The sequence below is a fragment of the Vulpes vulpes genome, chromosome 12 (assembly GCF_048418805.1).
Source record: "Vulpes vulpes isolate BD-2025 chromosome 12, VulVul3, whole genome shotgun sequence".
NCBI classification, from domain to species: Eukaryota; Metazoa; Chordata; class Mammalia; order Carnivora; family Canidae; genus Vulpes; species Vulpes vulpes.
The window spans coordinates 134,347,017-134,362,460 of NC_132791.1; the positions used below are offsets into that span (position 1 = coordinate 134,347,017).

Below are 15,444 nucleotides of genomic sequence, written 5' to 3' on the forward strand. Positions count from 1 at the left end.
GGGCGGTCACTCTCCCTGCACCCCCTCCCCCAAAGCGGGGCCACACCTCCCCCCAACCCCACATTTCATTCCACAAAGGCCGGGGTGGTTTGTTTTTATCTCTTTGTATTAAAAAATAACAAGACACAATATCAAAAACACAAATGCCATCGGTAGAGGGTACAGCTGAGAACACCTGGGTCCCACCCGAGGGGCAGCACCAGGGACTCCATGGTCCACCAACCTCCCCCACCCTGGAGCAGCTAGGGGTTTGGACCGCTGGGTCCTGCTTGGGCCTCAGGCCCTCCTCCTCCCGCCCAGGGAGGAGGTGGGAGAGAGCTGTCTCCCCCCAATAAATAAGTGCAGCCCCAACCCTCAGGGACCGGGACTGGGCTCAGCTGGGACTGGGCTCAGCTGGGACTGGGCTCAGCTGGGACTTGGGAGAGACCACTTCAGCAGCTTGTCAGCAACCTTGCCCAGGGGAAGGAAGGGCTCCTCACCAGAGGTGGGAAATGAGGCTTCTCTGGGCCGGGTTTATGAATCCCACCGTGTCCCCTCAGAAGCCCTGGCAGCCCCTGTACCCTGGGCTGCTGGCGGGGGTCCTGCCCCCTAAGTGGGAGAAGCCAGGCCAGTCTCCTATTGGTTGGTCCAGCCACATCGGAGTTCTGAGAGGTGGAACATGGGAGAAGGAAGCTTCTCATGCACTCTCGGAGGAGGCCCCCAAATGTGGTCTAGCTGGTGCCATTTTCTGTGGCAGGTAAGGCTGGACTGGATGAGCTCCCCCCTTGTTCCTCCTCCTCCATTGCCAGGTCCTGAGAGCTGGAGACTCTGGCCCCAGCTTGAGCCTGGGCTTCTTCTCCGCCCTCACCCTCACCACCCCCACCCTCGCCTCCACCCTCGCCTCCGCCCTCGCCTCCGCCCTCCTCCATAGGCTCCAGTCCCAGTCCATCCAGTTCCGAGAAGAGGGGGTCATTGGGGTGGCTGGGGTCTTGGGTGCTACTACCGCAGTCCACGCAGGCCTTGGAGGGAGAAAGGGAAGAAGTCAGGAGGGATTCTCACTGCTCACCTGCCACCCCAGCTCCTCGTGTCCCCCAGCCCAGGAGCACTTCCCAGAATGTCCTCCCAAAGAAATATACTCGTCTACACAGATGCGTGTGGGCCAACAAGATGGGAAAGTGTACTGTACCCTGTTATCTAGAACCCACCACAAGACAGTGTCCATCTGCATAGCGTTGGCCCAGAAAAGGTCTACAAAGACTCATGCGGTTAAATGCTATCTAACCCTGCAGCAAACATCCTTCAGAATCAATCCCCCCGAGGACAAGGAGGGGATCAGCCCCCAGCCTCGATCCTATCGTCTCTCACCATCACATCGAGGGCCCGAGGCAGCTGACCCTTCCGGACCCAGGAGTGCACAGCACCCAGTTCCCTGCGCTGGTCCTCTGAAAACCGAGGCTGCTGCTTCTGCATGGCCCGCAGCCGCTCCCGATCCTGCTTCAGCACAGTGGCCATGTCCCTGCCCGGGGAGGGGGTTTGGACGGTAGAGGCTAGGAGCCAGGGCCAGAGCCCACAAGGCTACTGTTCTTCCCACCCATGGCCTCCTGCCCTCAACCAGGGCTCAGGGAGTTCAGGGCTTCCAAGACCCAGGAAAGCTTATTCTGAAAGGAACTAATGGTGGGGCTCCGAGGAGCAGGGGGCAGGGTGGGTAGGCCTAGGGCAGAGCCAGCCCCGGAAAAGAAACCCCTAAATTCGGTGGGAAATGAGGGTGGACTGGGAGGTGGACAGAGGGGGCCTCTAACACTCCTCACCTGGAGGGCACCTGGTAGGTCATCATGACACGCTGGTCAGCGTTGGCCATAAGCAGCCAGATGGGATCCTGGAGCACGTACTTTATGACCTGGTCCCCAGGCTCAGCCCTGGCCTGAGCAGACCCTGCTTCAGCCTCTGAAGAGTCAATGCTGCCAAAGTACTTGCTCGTGTGGCTGCTCTGACTGCTGCCTGTGAAGCAAAGGGGGGGCAGCCACCAGAGTCAAACCACTGCACCCACCAGTGAGCCCTTGCTCAAGGCCATGTCTGCAGCCTCCCAGGCCTGCAGGAGGAGGGCCTGGCCTCCCCGTTCCACTGCCCTGCCCTGAGGTGCAGGTGTTTGGGGAGGGAGAGGGGCACTCACGTGTGATGCTGGCTGAGGTGCTTCCTCCCTCATGGGAGCCCGAGCCAGACCCAGAGCCCAAGCCGGAGCCCAAGGAGCCCGAGGCAGCAGAGCCTGTGCCCGATCGAGAGTCCTCCTGCAGCAGCAACTCCAGCAGGTCACTGGAGCCAGACAGCGCGTCCTGGTTGGAGGACTCTGTCACCTCCACCTGGAGCGGGGTGGACAGGACAGGATCAAGAGATCAACACCAAGGCTTCCTTAGGCTGGGGGGGGGCGTGGGGACACGGCTGGGCCCAGTGCTCCCTGTTCCCACCCCATGACAGCAAGGCCAGCTGGGGAAGAGCAGGGACGAGGTGCCGGACCCTTCCTAGGAGGCAGGAGTGCTCTCAGAAGCTACTGGGATGTCCTCGCCACCTGTCAGACAGGACTGTCCCCACTCCACAGATGAGGCAGTGGATTTCTGCCTCCTTCAGAAATTCAGCTGGGGTTTCCCACCCTACGACACCATCTTCTGGAGACTGAGACAGTGAGATACAGGACACAAGTCAGGGACATGTGCAAGGAGGAGGAAGAAGAAGGGAAGGGGGCTGAGTGGGAGCTGGTGAAAGGACGCAGGGCAGGGGTCAGTGCTCACCAGTCTGGCCTCTGGCTCAGCAGTCTCCTCACTGGGAGGCGGGGGCCCAGCACTACTCCCAGGGCCCCCCGCCGTGGCACCCCCCTCAACACGGGGAGGCTCCTCAAGCTGCAGCAGGTTTAGCTGGAGTGGGGAGCTGCATCTCGAGTTGAACAGAGGCGAGTCCGACCGGCGGGGAGGGCTGGGGGGTGGTGGGGGCAGGGACGGAGAAGGGGAGTGGGAGGCAGGGGTGGGAGGCCCCTCCGCAGGCGTCTGGGGGACCCCATAGGGGTAGCCAGACGGGGTAGGGAACAGATAGTTAGGAAGCACCAAGGCCACCATTGGGGTCACGAGCGGGGCAGGGAAGGCTGCAGGGGGCCCAGCTGTAGGGGCAGAGGCAAGAGACTGGGAGCCTCCCCGAGGGGAGAACACCGGAAGAGGGTAGGGCTGGACGACAGCCGGGAAGGGAGTAGTGGCAGGTGGGGGGGGCCAGGGGGCGGAGGGTGACACAGGTGGTGGGTGGGAGCCATAGCAGGGGGCTTCGGCCTGGGGGGTCTGGTGGTGGCGTGAGCGCTTGGCTTTGGATCGGCAGTGGTGTCGGCGACCGGGGGGAGCGGGGCCATGGTGGCAGCCTGTGGGGAGAGACCAGGGTTATCAGCAAGGGCCTCAACCTGGCTGTCGGCATCCCTGCCACCCTCACTGCCCTGCCACTCCGACCAGGGTGAGGGCAGGAGAGGGCCCCAGGAAGAGCTCGGCCCCCGGGCCACACAGAACAAGGAGGGACCCTGGGGAAGGAGAGGGAATCTTCAGGGAAGAATCACAGGAGGCAGGGCCACGGGGATTTATTGCAAAAGGAGCCAGGAGAGGAAAAGTTACAGGTGGGGGGGAGCTGGGGGTGTACGGAAGACAGGGGCACGTCGGCCGATGGGAGGAAGCAGGGCAGGTCCGCGGATGAGGGGGCAGGCGGCTCCGGTCCATCCGCCAAACTCCCACAGCAATGCCAGCCTGGGTGCTCCTCCTGCCCGTCGAGGCCGTGCTCGGCCTAGCTCGAGCGATGAGGCGGGCGGGAAAGCCCAGTCCCGGGTCCTGTGTCCGCCTGCAGGGAGCCTCTCTCAGGCACCTGGAGGGCTGACGTCCTGCCCTTGAAGCCCCAACCCCAGGGGGAGGTGTCCCAGCTCGCCTGGCCTGACTTCAACCAGGAGTCTCTATGGGTCTCTTAACCAGCGACAAGTTGGTCATAGGAGGGCGTTCTTTGGCCCCTGGACCCAAACTCGGCTTAAAACCGCTTACCTGGAGCAGAGCAGCTCTGCCTGCATGTCTCAGTGCCAGCCCCCCGGGGCTGCCCTCCTCTGGCTGCAGCCCAGAACCCCAGCCTTGTGGGGAGAGGCCAGCTGGGGGCCTGTCCCTAAGCCCGGCCCTGGAATGGAGGCAGCACCAGCCCAGGGCCCTGGAGCAGGACTGTCTCCCTCAAGCACCCCCTGGCCCCCAAGAGTCTGGTCCTAGACTGAGCAGAGGACAAGGCTCAGGGACATCCCGGATGGCTACCTCGCTCGCCAGGGGCCAGGGGGGCCGGGGAAGAGCTGTCGAACGCCCGCAGTCGGCCAAGGTCTCGAAAGCGGCTGAGGAAGGCCTGCTCCTCCTTCTGTGTATGCAGGGACAGCACGGCCTTGGTCAGGCCCACCGGGCGGTAGGCATCTGGGGCAGGGTCAGGGGCTACCGTGGGGCTGGGGGCTGGGCTGGGGGCTGGGCCCGGAGCCAGGCCAGGCAGGTCCTCCATCATGATGATGTCTGAGAAAGAGGAGACAGGTCATTGGAATTACCTCAGGCATTCCTGCAGCCACACCACAGCCTCCCCTCAGCAGCCCAGCCAACCCCTGGCCACTGCCCCACGGCCAAGCCGGGGCCCAGGTGCATCTCTTGACCTCCTCCCCACTGAGGACCCATTCTGGGCCCTCATTTCTGTGCAAAGTGGTCCTGAGCAAGAGAGAATACAGAGTCCCCTCCAATGACAGTGCCTTAGGGTGACACCTCCATGCCTCTCCTCTCTCCTCCAAAGGAAAGCTCACCTTCCCTCACATGTATGACGATGCCCAAAGACCCTCTGGGGGTTTTCGACAGCCCTTACCCTCAAACACTGCAGGCACCTGACGCCTGAACCCCCCATCCTAGGCTCTGTGTGCGAACTGACGCCAGGCCCATACCCGACTCCGGGGGCTTCTTGTCTCCCACATGGACGATGGTGGAGCTGAAGCTACACTGGCTGGTGACAGATACCACGCTCTCTGCCTTATTGGCCAGGGCGAGTGGGCTCAGGGCGCCTCCCACCACTGGCTCCTTCTGCAGGCTGGCCCCCTCCCCAGACAGCACTGCTGGTGGATCTGTGCAGAGAGATGGCGCCAGTTACCCCTAGGAGATCCGAAGAGGAAATCTGGCAGGGGTGGGGGGCATGGACAGGAGGCAGGAGTCTGCATATCTGAAGGACCAGAGGGGGACAGGGTAGAGGAAGGTGGGGGGCCCCAAAGGCAGATGTGTAGAGACACAGAGCCAGCAGGACAGGGCAGCAGGGGCAGGGCACGCGCCAGGTCTTTACCTTTCTTGGTCCCCAAAGGGACTGGACCCGTCCTTTGCTTGTCATCATCGGAGGCCGATGAGGTGGTGCAGGAGGAAGAGGAGGCACATTTACGCTTGGTCGTGCTAGGGATGTTACAGCTCTCCAGGTACCTGAGGGGCCGGCAGAGGATGTGAGAGTGGGGCTAGAGGTGGGGTGAGCCAGGGCCCAAGTGGGGGAAGGTTTCACAGTGGCCTCACCTGAGGATGCTGTCCAGGCAGTTAATCTGCTGGTAGGAACAACTGGAGGCTTCTTTCCTTTCAGCCTCCTCAGGGGTCAAGGTGAGTGGGGCTGGGCCTGGAGCAGGGACCATCTCCAGTTCTGGGTCCAGGAACTGACCAGAAAGGGTCTTGGCCTTGAACGTGCCTGTAGCTGGGCCAAGGACAGAAAACAGAGAAACAAGTTCCTCTGAGTTGGGGTGGAAGTCAGGGAACCTCCAGGTCTCACTCCTCACCCACACCCCAAACAACTCACCAGGGAGGCGGGGCCGGGGCATAGGCCGGGCACGGGACTCAATAAAAAGTTGCTGGCCCTGGTGCTTCACCAGATGCACATCCTTACAGATCTGCTGAAAGGTCACCTGTGTGACAGAGCAGGCCAGCATTGGGAGCGTCCAGCCAACATCAGAAGCCCAGGGCACAGAGCAGTGAGAGGTACCAGTGAGCAGGCAGGGAGGCCATGGTGAGAGCAGGACCAGAAGGAAAAGGCAGAGAGATGGGGCTGAGCTCCTCTGGGCCTGGCCATGATGGCTCTGAGAGCACCAGGGGAATGCAAGCCTGGAGGGTGGAGTGGAGGAGGGACACTCACCGGTGCAGGAGGCCCAGGCCCCTCGGCATCACCCCCGTTGCTATCACTGGAGGAGCCAGGGCTGAGGAGAGGGCCTGGGGAAGTGATGGGGCCCACTCCACAGAGCCCACTGGGACTGGGGCTGTGCACAGGCTGAAGCAGGAGGACAAACGGGTTAGATGGCTCAGCTCTGCTCCCCACCCCTACCTCATCTCATTTCCAAGCCCCACCCCTCCACATTCACCTGTAATAGCAACCGGTGGATCTGCTCCGAGAGCTCCTGGATATCAGAGTCCAATGACAGAGCCGGGCTAGGGGCCGGGGGAGTGAACACATCCTCATTCAGGGGTGCCCTGTGGGGTGGGGGAGGATAAGCTGAGGCCTGCCCCGTCCTGCAGAGACGCAGCCCATGGAGCCAGCCCTGGGGCATGGCCCACTTACGTGCGTACTTTGTGGCGGCCCAAGACAAAGGCCACCTTACGGCTCCAAGGGTGCACGAAGCCGGCCCAGCTGGTGTCCATGGTGACATACTCCCCATTGCGGGCGCAGAAACGGATAGGGGAATGGTCGAAGGGCTGACCAGCCAACTGCAGGACTGTAGGGGTGGGAAATGAGGTGAGGTTCAGCAGGACGGAAGAACATCCCCTGGGGACCTGGGAGACCAAGGCCCCGAAAGATACAACCACAAGCATGGCCATCGAGAAGCCCTACAGATAGCTGAGAAGGGAGAGCAGGATAGAGAACTCACTCTTCTTGTGGATGGCCAGCATGAGGGGTCGGTCCTCGGGATGCAAGAAGAGGAGCACTGGAGCTCCCAAGAGGTCCTGGGGGAGGTAGCCCAGCAGTGGGGCAGCCCTGAAAGGGGAGGTGGCATCAGAGTAGCCATGGCCTCAGCCCTGGCCACCCCATTTTCTTCCACGTCCTGAGCTCACCTTTCGTCCACATCCTGGAAGAGGCAGCTGGGTGTGTGCCGAGTGGTGAAGATCCTTTTGTCAGGGGGGATCCGGGGAGCTGAGGCACAGCAAACATGGCCATTGGGTTCTCTCCAGAAGGGTCCAGCTTCCCTGCCCGCCCATGCCACCTAGGGCCCAAGCTGGCTGGCAATCCTCCCCACAGCTCAGCCCAGGGCTGTGTAGCCTACAAAGAGGGTCTGGAGAATTCCCCTACTCCACACCCAGAGTGAACCTGAGGATCAAAGCATACTCCTTTCCCAGCTCCTAGCTCCTGGTGCTCGTCCAATGTTCCCTCTAAAAACGGCCTCAAACTTTCTTCCTTCTAGTACCTTCTCTGTCCCAAAATTCTGAAGAATGGAGACCTCACCCATAGCCCAGGGAAGTCACCCTGCCTCCTACTAGGCCAGGCCCGATGCCCACATACCTTCATAACCCGAGTGGATGCGCTCAGCGATGAGCAAGCAGCATGGCTGTGCAGGGGCCCCGTCTGAGACCCGGATCTTGGTCACATACGGCGTTAGGCGGAATGGCTGGTACCGAGGCCCTGAATCCCGGTCAGGACCGCCTCTACCAAGGGAGAGAAAGAGGCATTAGTGACTCTCCGTGGAGGGCCACCCACCCTTCACCTCAAGGCCACCGCCCACGCAGCAAAGAGGCAGGGAGCGGAGGGTGGGAGGGGTTCTGCTCCCACTTCCCCCAGCTACCTGATACGGCAGAAGACAGACTTCTCCTGGGTGAAGTCCTTGAGGCCTGAACCTGGAACAGACCAGAAAAGCACTAAGAATGACCCCCGCCAACCTCACCCTGGGCTGAAAAGCACCCAGCCAGGAAACGCTGGGGTCCCTGGGTCCCCCACAGCAGGAGCTTCCTGGGACTGCTGGTCCCTCCTCTCAGGCACTTGGGGGCCTCACCTGCTGAGGCCCCAGCACCCCAGGTGGGCAGGCGAGAGGGGGCGGTGGAACCATAGAAGACGCCCACGTCCTGGGGAGCCAGCAGCTCTGAGAAGCGGGTGCCCCGGAACACATCCCGCTTGCAGCGCAGCAGGACACCTGCCTGCTCGGAAATGTAGACGATGCGGCCTGTCAGGAAGGAGACAGCCACGGAGAAGGTATCCTAGGCAGGAAAGTGAAGATGGAGGAAGATTCAGCAGCTATGCATGTGAGGAGGGTGGTGTGTAAGGACAGAGAGGCCGGGCTGTGGCTCACCTGGTTGCGAAGCGTGTACTCAGACGTGATGTGCTCCAGCTCCTCCAAGGTGTAGACGGACATGTCCATGGCACAAGGCTCACCCTCCTCCAGGCTCCACTGTTGGTAGTATTCCTGGTTGGCTGCAGGGTGAAGGCAGTGAGGTATTTAGTGCGGAGACTGCCCTAGTGCAGGAGCCCAGGACCTGGCATTGGCTTCCCCGGAAGCGCCACACTCACCCTGCACCTGCTTGACACAGGCCAGAGCATACTGTAGCGTGGCCAGAGTCCCAGAGCGGCCCTTGCCCCGGCGCTCTGGTGGCAGCCGAAGCTTGAGCTCCCGCAGAGCCGTCATAAGTTCCTTCTGGGTCCTTGCCCGAGCTGACTGTTCACTGCTGCAGGGCCCACAGGGATGGACGGGGGTAGAGACATTAGCCCCAGATCAGGGCACAGGCTCCCCACTCCCCCCACACTCTCCTCTGGCCCCCAAGCCCACGAACCTGCAGCCACTGGTAGACGGGTTGTCCTGCTCTGAGCTGGCACTCAGGAGGCTGTAGGCAATGGAACTGCTGGGTGGGGATGGACTCTGAGAGTTTGTGCTGGGGGAGAAGCAACAGACCCAAGATGAGAAAGTGGCCAACAGCATAGGCCTGTCCTCTAGCTCAGCTACTCCTCTACCCTGCAATATACATCCCTACACACCTCTTGCTGCTCTCAGTGGTCTCCAGCAGGGCGGAGTCCTTGCCATTGCCAGAAGAGGAGCTATGGGAGCTGCGCTGAGATGCTCCCCTGGACTCTGGCCCATTGGATTCATTGCCGCTGGAGCCATTGCTGTTGGCATCTGTATCATCTGCCAGGCCAGGGCCAGGGCAAGACCGGTGCTGTGGAGGCCCAGGGGATGGGGCCCCTCCAGGGCAAAAGGACTCCCCTGGCCCTGGGTCCCCTCCCCCATCAGCCCCTTCTAGGGGGCCGCTCATGTCTGGGCCATGGGGAGGGCAGGAGGAAAACAGGGAAGGCCGAGAGGCCACCACGAACACACAAGGGGGCCGGGCGGCCTGGCTGGGGGAGTGAGGTGAGAGGATTGAGAAGTTCGATCACAGACAGCACCTGGACAGGGAGACCAAAGAAGGCAGGCTTGGAGAAAGGTGAGCAGCCGGGTTTCACCCAGACCTCCCCCGTGTGCCCCCGCGTCCCCGGAGACCCAGGCATTCCGCCGACAGGGAGCCTGGGCAAGTTCTGCTTCCCAAGCGGGTAGGGGGCTGCTGCAGGTGGGAAGGGGCCTTTCTCCGGCCTTCCTCCATCCACGTCCCCTGCCACCGTGGCCCAGGAGAGTGGAGCCAAAGCCTGGGCGCTTCCTATCCCCAGATCCCCAGCAGGCCCCCACTCTGCCGGGACTCCGAGGCTTCGGGGCAGGGGGCATGCCGGTCGCCTCCTATATTTAGGCCTCCCGGCTAATTTTATCCGGGGGCGGCGCCACCCCCGCCGCACATGCGCACGGACTCCCGCGGCCCCACCACGCGCTTCCGCCGCCGCCGCGGTCGCCAAGGAAACCGACGTCAGCAGCTGAGCTCAGCGGTTGCTGGAGGGACCACGGGAGGGCGGGAGGGGCGACCCTTCCCCCATTTCCCGACGGAGCCGGGGATCGACCCACTCCCACGCTGGCGGGCGCGGCCGCGGGTTGCCCACGAATGCACCCTCAGGCCCGGGAGGGCCCGGTGGCCACACGAAGAAGGGCAGCCCATCGGGTTTCCAGCGGCCGACCCTGCTCCCCAGGGCAAAACACAACTGCCACCGCCCTCGGCTCAAAGGCTCGCCGGGATCCCGGCCATTCTGGTCAAGACGAGGCGACACCGGCCCCTGCACGTTCTCCCGGCCCCCAGACCCCAAGCCGGCACCCGCCATTGTCAGGGACACGGGAATCCTCTCTCCTCGGTCCTCTACTTTTCCAGATTCCACCCCATCACCCCACCCCCATCCGAAGCGGACACACTCAGCTGTGAGCAGGGGCCACACCGCCGCCAGAGGGTAGTTCGTCCCCTACTCCTCGTCCAACCACACCCCCAACCCCCGGAGCATTTTCTGAGCGCCAGTAGAAAAAGGAAGGCTGTGGCCAGCAGCAGGAACTAGCGCCGGGAACGGGATGTTCCAGCCTGAACCAGGCTTACATCACGGCCGGCGCGGGGCCAGGGACTGGAGGGGGGAGCGCGGGGAGCGCGGAAAGCCTGAAGGGGTCCCGGAGCCGGGGCAAAAGCAGGGACCCCCGAGTGACGAGAAAGGCGGCGGGGGCCTGCCTGCCGAGGTTCGGGTGTGGGGCCGGGCTCGCTGGGAGGAGAGGTCAAGGCCGGGGTTCAGGTAAGCGGATCAGGCGCGCGGATAGCCTATGCAGGGTTGCGAGGAACACCTCGGTTCCCGACGGCACAGAGGGGGTGGGCCGCGCCAGGGAAGGCGGATTGCCGGCACGCTGTCCGAGCGCCGGGGCCCAAAGCAGAGCCTGAGGCTGGAAACGGTGGCGGCCCGACTCGGCGCAGGAGACCGGCCCCGGGGGGCCCTGGGGATGCCTACCTGGCCGCGCGAGCTCTCTCCGGCCTCCTGCCCGCCGCCGTTGCAGCCCTCCGCCGAGTGGAAGCTTCGCGGGGCCAGGAGGCGGGTTGCATAATGCCAGGCACTGCCCCTCATTGGCCTCCTGCCGGCGGAGCCGCAGGCCCCGCCCCCGATTGGCTGGGGATCCCGTCCCGGCGCCTGATTGGCTACTGGCCCCTACTGAGGTCAGGGCTGTGTCACACACACGGGCGCACGTGGACCTGGGTGCTGGCGCTGGGCTGAAGGGCCCCAGACACCACCACGCAGCCAACGGGCGCAGAACGCCTTGCACAGTGAATAACGGGAGGGAGGGAGGGAGGGAGGGAGGGGTGGGGAGGTAAGCTGCCCTTCAGGGGAATCGCCGTCCGCGGTGGGTGCTTAAGAGAAGTCCACTCCCTGGACTGTACAGCCCTGCAGAACAGGACACCTTGGCCTTGCCAGAGGTGGGGGAAAGGAACGCAGACCCTGGGGGTGGGCCAGGCTGGATGAGATGGCTGGTCCCTGGGAGGACAGGTGAGAGGGGGTGGGGCACACAGAAACTCAGCTTGGCCTCTCCTGGGTTCCTCTGTCCACCCTTGTCATCACAATAAAGCCATTTCATCCAGCCTCTTCCTCTGAGACTTCAGATCCTGTGGACAGCCACGACGATATTGAGAGTTCCCTTGTGATAGGGGGTGGAGTGCAGGGGAGGATGCAAACAAAAGGGGCAGCCAGGATCCTTAAAGGCTGTGAAAGGAAACAATGCCAGGTGCTTCCGTACCCAATGACCGGTGCTGCTTCTCTCCTGAGGATGCAGCCACCCACAGTCAGGACTGCCCCAAAGTGGGGGCCAGGAAGCCAGGACTACAGGGAAACAAAGGGAGTGGCCAAGGGAAGAGACCAAGTGGGACCCTAGAGAGACACAGGTGGGCGGCAAGGGCTTCAGATCCCCACCACTGGGACAAGAGAAAGCCGAGGACCTCATCTGTCACCTCACAGTATTCCCCAGTACCCAGGACACAGCCTGATGTAGCACCATAGGTGATCAACAAATACAGTGACTTTGTTGTAAACAAGGATAGATTGAGGGAGGACAAGGGGCCTCAGCGATGGAGCAGGGGCTGGAAAGCATGCTTTCTGTAAAGGGGAGAGGGACAGAACACTGAGTCCTGATTTGGGGAAATAAAGTGCCAGGATGAGCTGGGGAACAACCGCAGTGACACACTCTTCCATCCAAGACGGCCATGAGTAGTGCCTCCCAGGGCTCCCTGTTACTGTGGGTGGCAATTGAAGAGGCCCCCAAGCTGACGCTGACATAATCAGATGGGGGTGCACTCCCTCACTGTCACGTGGCCTAAGCTCTCCTTAACAATGGCCATCCCCGTGGAGGGGACAAGGGGAGGGCTCTGAGCAAAAGATGGGACACAGTGGGGTCATAAAACAACCCAGAAAAACCAAAGCCAGGAAACACAGGAAACAAAGGACTCAGGAGTCTGGATCGTCAGTGTCATCTCCTTGGAAATGTCCCCCCAACTCCTAAACTGTGGCCCGGTCCCTTGTCTCATGTGCAGACACCTCTCCTCTGGAAACCGGGTTTTCCTTGCTCCCCGGCTCTCCTCCGGGGTATGGGTGTGATCTCCGCATAAACGGGCTGCCCGGGCTCTCCTACCCCCACCTCCACGTCTGTGTTCTGCGTAGACAAAGGGGTCCAGCGCTCCCGCAGCTACCCCACCAGTTCCCAAGGCCCCGGCTGTCCTGCCTCCCAGTCCCCACAGTAACCAGGCCCTGCTGCCGTCAATGGAGGAGAGAGGGCGGGAGGGAGCGGTGACGTCAAAGCAAAGGAAGAGGGCGGAGCAAAGCAGCCGGGGAATGTGGGACGGGGAGGCTGGAGAGGCAGCGGTTTGGGAGGCGGCCAGCCCGAGGGCGGCGGCCAGCGCACTTGGGAACATCGTGTTCTCTTGGCCGGCGGCCCAGGACATGCACCCAGCCTGGGCGCCTCCCCCAACCGAAGACAGCCGTCCTGTCCCAAAGCCAGGGATTCCTGGAGAGAGGATTAGGAGGAAGGGGTCCCCCGCCCCTGCCCCTGCGCCTGGCTCTCCTCTCGAGATTCGCAGCCGCCCCTCCCCTCGGCCTGTTCTCGCAGCTCCTGGCACTGGCTTCCCCCCTCTGTCAAACTGTACACATCTGCTGGCCCTATCCCAAAGAGCTGGGGCGGAGACGCTGGAGGCCCAGGTTCTGCGAGAGAACACGCACCTTTGCTCCTTCCCAGAGGCCCCCTCGGAGCTGGAATCTCTTGTTACTATGGCAGCAGAGAGAGGGGAGGAGGGGCGTGGAGAAGAATGGGTGTAGGATGAGGAAATCGAACTGGGACAGAGCAAGTGGCCCAGGTCGGGGCCTGGATCCTGGGAGAAGGTTTGGGTTGGTGCCTGACCACCAGAAGGCCAAGAGGGAAATGAGGAGGGAGTCACCAAAATTTGTAGAAAAACCTGAGAATGAGAATAGTTCCCAACCACAGCATTCCTGTCACTGTTGTTTTGAGATCCTATAGGCTTTTTTGTTTTTTGGTTTTTGGTTTTTTAGCTAAAAGCCAAACAAAAACATTAGGCCATGACCCAGGCATTGCACTAAGCACCATACGTCTATTATCTTATTTAATCCCCAGAACACCCCTGGGTGATGGGGATTACCCTCATTCCACAGAAGCAACTAAGGCTCAGAAGTTACTGAATTTGCCTCACAATGTGTTCTCGGCTGTTAAGAAATGGAGCCCACTGTTAAACTCTGAGCTCTGATGATGGCTTGTCATTCTGGCGTCTTACCTTTTGGGCACCTGTGCGGCATTTGGGGGATCAGCACTTCTCTTAATATCCAGCCGATTCTAAGTTTGGTGCCTAGAACATAGATCTACCCATCCCCTTCTCTCCCAGAGCCTGGTCTCAGACATCCAGTCTGCACTCCCCACATGCGTGCCCCAATCTTCTCAGCCCCAGTTTTCACACGCTCACAAAGTCCTTGAGATCACCCCAGCAGCCACTGACCCCAGGGATTTCCTAGGGGCCCCACCGGCTCACTCTTCCACCCAACCCCGGGTCACCATGCCACAGGTCCGGCTGTTTGTACAGAAAGCAAAGCTATATGGAGAGGTTGGAGCCTCCTGGCGTCCAGGGGCTCAGGAAGACACATGCATAGACAATCCGCACAACTCTGCCCTCCCTCTCAGGACAGTAGCTACTCCACCTTTACACCCAGGAATGGCTCTAAGGTGGGCCTCTGGGAGCCCCTCCACTCTACGCAGGAGAACGATATCCAGATCCGCGACGGATGCGACGGGCTCAGGGTCACACACATCATCTCACCACCCTTTCTCGAATCACCAGGTCAACCCTTTGGTACCCTCCGACCTGCCCTACAAGGGCCTCCCTCCAGCCTCAGAACCCCTGTGTCTTTTATGTGCTTAGGGTGCCTATCTAAACAGTAGCCAAGGGCTGGAACGGCCCCCACGCACTGTCAGGGACTCTAGGGGTAGGGGTCTCGGCTCCCTCGGGTAGCTGAGGGCTTCCGAGCCCACCTTCCCAGGACCCCCTGGGCCAGTCGGGGTTGAGGGTGGGGAGTGGTCCAGGCACCTAGAGCAGTGAGGGATCTGTCAGATGGTGGAGACTCCCGCCCTCGTCCCTCTGGAGCTGAGCCTGGGGTCCCATTCCCCACGACCCTCAGAGCTCCCCCCGCGGCGATCTTGCATTCGCACGACCCCCCGTCCCACTCCATTGATACCGCCCCCAACTGGACGCAGCACTCAGGAGAAGCACACACGGCCGCTGCTCGTCTCCTCCCACCCGCGAGCACTCACCCTGGCGCGCACGCAGAGGCCACGGCTTCTTCCCCTGCCGGACCGGGCGCGGGCACTGGCTTCCCCCCCACCCCAGGCCCGCCCACTCGCCACGCGGCCACGCCCCTCGAGCTCATTGGCCCGGGGGCCCCGACCCATGCCCCGCGCCGCGTGCGGCCGCCCAGCCCCCGCGCAGCCGCCATTGGCGCCCGTGGCCGCCATCATCTGCTCATTGGTCAGCTTGCCCGCCAGCAGCGACAGCTCCACGTGCAAGAGGGGCCGCCCCGGCGCGTTGATTGGGAGCCTGGCCGAAAGTCACGCCTCCATCCACTTCAGAAGTTCTTATTGGCTGTGGCCCATCCTCCGACCTGCCTGTCCAGCCCTCCAAAGTTTCTCATAGGCCGGGAGGTCTCGGAGCTGTAGAGGACACGTGCCGGCAGTCTCACGCGGCAACTTGTTTACCTGGAAGCTGGGGATTTTCCTTGACGACACTCTAACCGGAGCCCGCGGAGTGTGCGCAGGCGCAGCGAATGTGACCTGCACGCAGGCGCAGATGTGAGCGGCGGTGGCGTTGGTTGGGGAGCTTTGGGCCGAGACCCAGGCGAGCCGACCGGGGCGTGACCGGGGCGCCCCTCCGCGCTGGGTCTTCGGCCCTGTGTCTCTAAGGCCCCGTGAAGCTGGAAGGAGCCGGCCTAACGGTGGAGCAGCCTTCAGACCTCAGCGCTCCGTGATGATGATGATGATGATGATAATGATGATGGCGGCTGCCCGCGGGTCGTTCTCTGTGG

General features: G+C 62.1%; 1 protein-coding gene across 6 annotated transcripts; it reads right to left on the reverse strand.

The window, feature by feature from the left end:
• Positions 1-88: 88 nt before the first annotated feature.
• PER1 (period circadian regulator 1) lies at positions 89-14,794 on the reverse strand. 6 transcript variants are annotated; one of them, XR_011995924.1, is made up of 24 exons: positions 14,678-14,761; positions 8,974-9,378; positions 8,772-8,870; positions 8,512-8,666; positions 8,294-8,415; positions 8,000-8,201; positions 7,793-7,844; positions 7,513-7,655; positions 7,068-7,146; positions 6,884-6,990; positions 6,577-6,730; positions 6,380-6,488; positions 6,157-6,288; positions 5,824-5,929; positions 5,550-5,721; positions 5,332-5,462; positions 4,943-5,119; positions 4,287-4,529; positions 2,763-3,373; positions 2,491-2,646; positions 2,150-2,336; positions 1,788-1,977; positions 1,345-1,495; positions 89-998 (listed from the first exon to the last, which is right to left on the reverse strand). XR_011995924.1 is itself a non-coding variant. In XM_072730280.1 (23 exons), exons 2-23 carry the CDS (start codon positions 9,246-9,248, stop codon positions 711-713), a joined length of 3,885 nt encoding a protein of 1,294 aa, XP_072586381.1. In that variant the 5' UTR covers positions 9,249-9,378; positions 14,678-14,794; the 3' UTR covers positions 89-710. The 6 variants fall into 6 exon arrangements, 4 of the variants coding, with proteins under 4 accessions (XP_072586381.1, XP_072586380.1, XP_072586384.1 ...); XR_011995923.1 differs by lacking the exon at positions 14,678-14,761 and adding an exon at positions 10,834-11,655; XM_072730280.1 differs by lacking the exon at positions 2,491-2,646 and having other exon boundaries at positions 14,678-14,794.
• Positions 14,795-15,444: the final 650 nt, after the last annotated feature.

What these genes read in the sequence shown, in the direction of transcription:
- PER1 (XM_072730280.1), bottom strand. Translation starts at nt 9,248, where the DNA reads ATGAGCGGCCCCCTAGAAGGGGCTGATGGGGGAGGGGACCCAGGGCCA. An exon ending in TCTGTCTTCTGCCGTATCAG is followed by an intron (nt 7,656 to 7,792) that starts GTAGCTGGGGGA and finishes CTCCCTTGGTAG; the next exon opens with AGGCGGTCCTGACCGGGATT. An exon ending in TCCACCGGTTGCTATTACAG is followed by an intron (nt 6,289 to 6,379) that starts GTGAATGTGGAG and finishes CTCCTGCTTCAG; the next exon opens with CCTGTGCACAGCCCCAGTCC.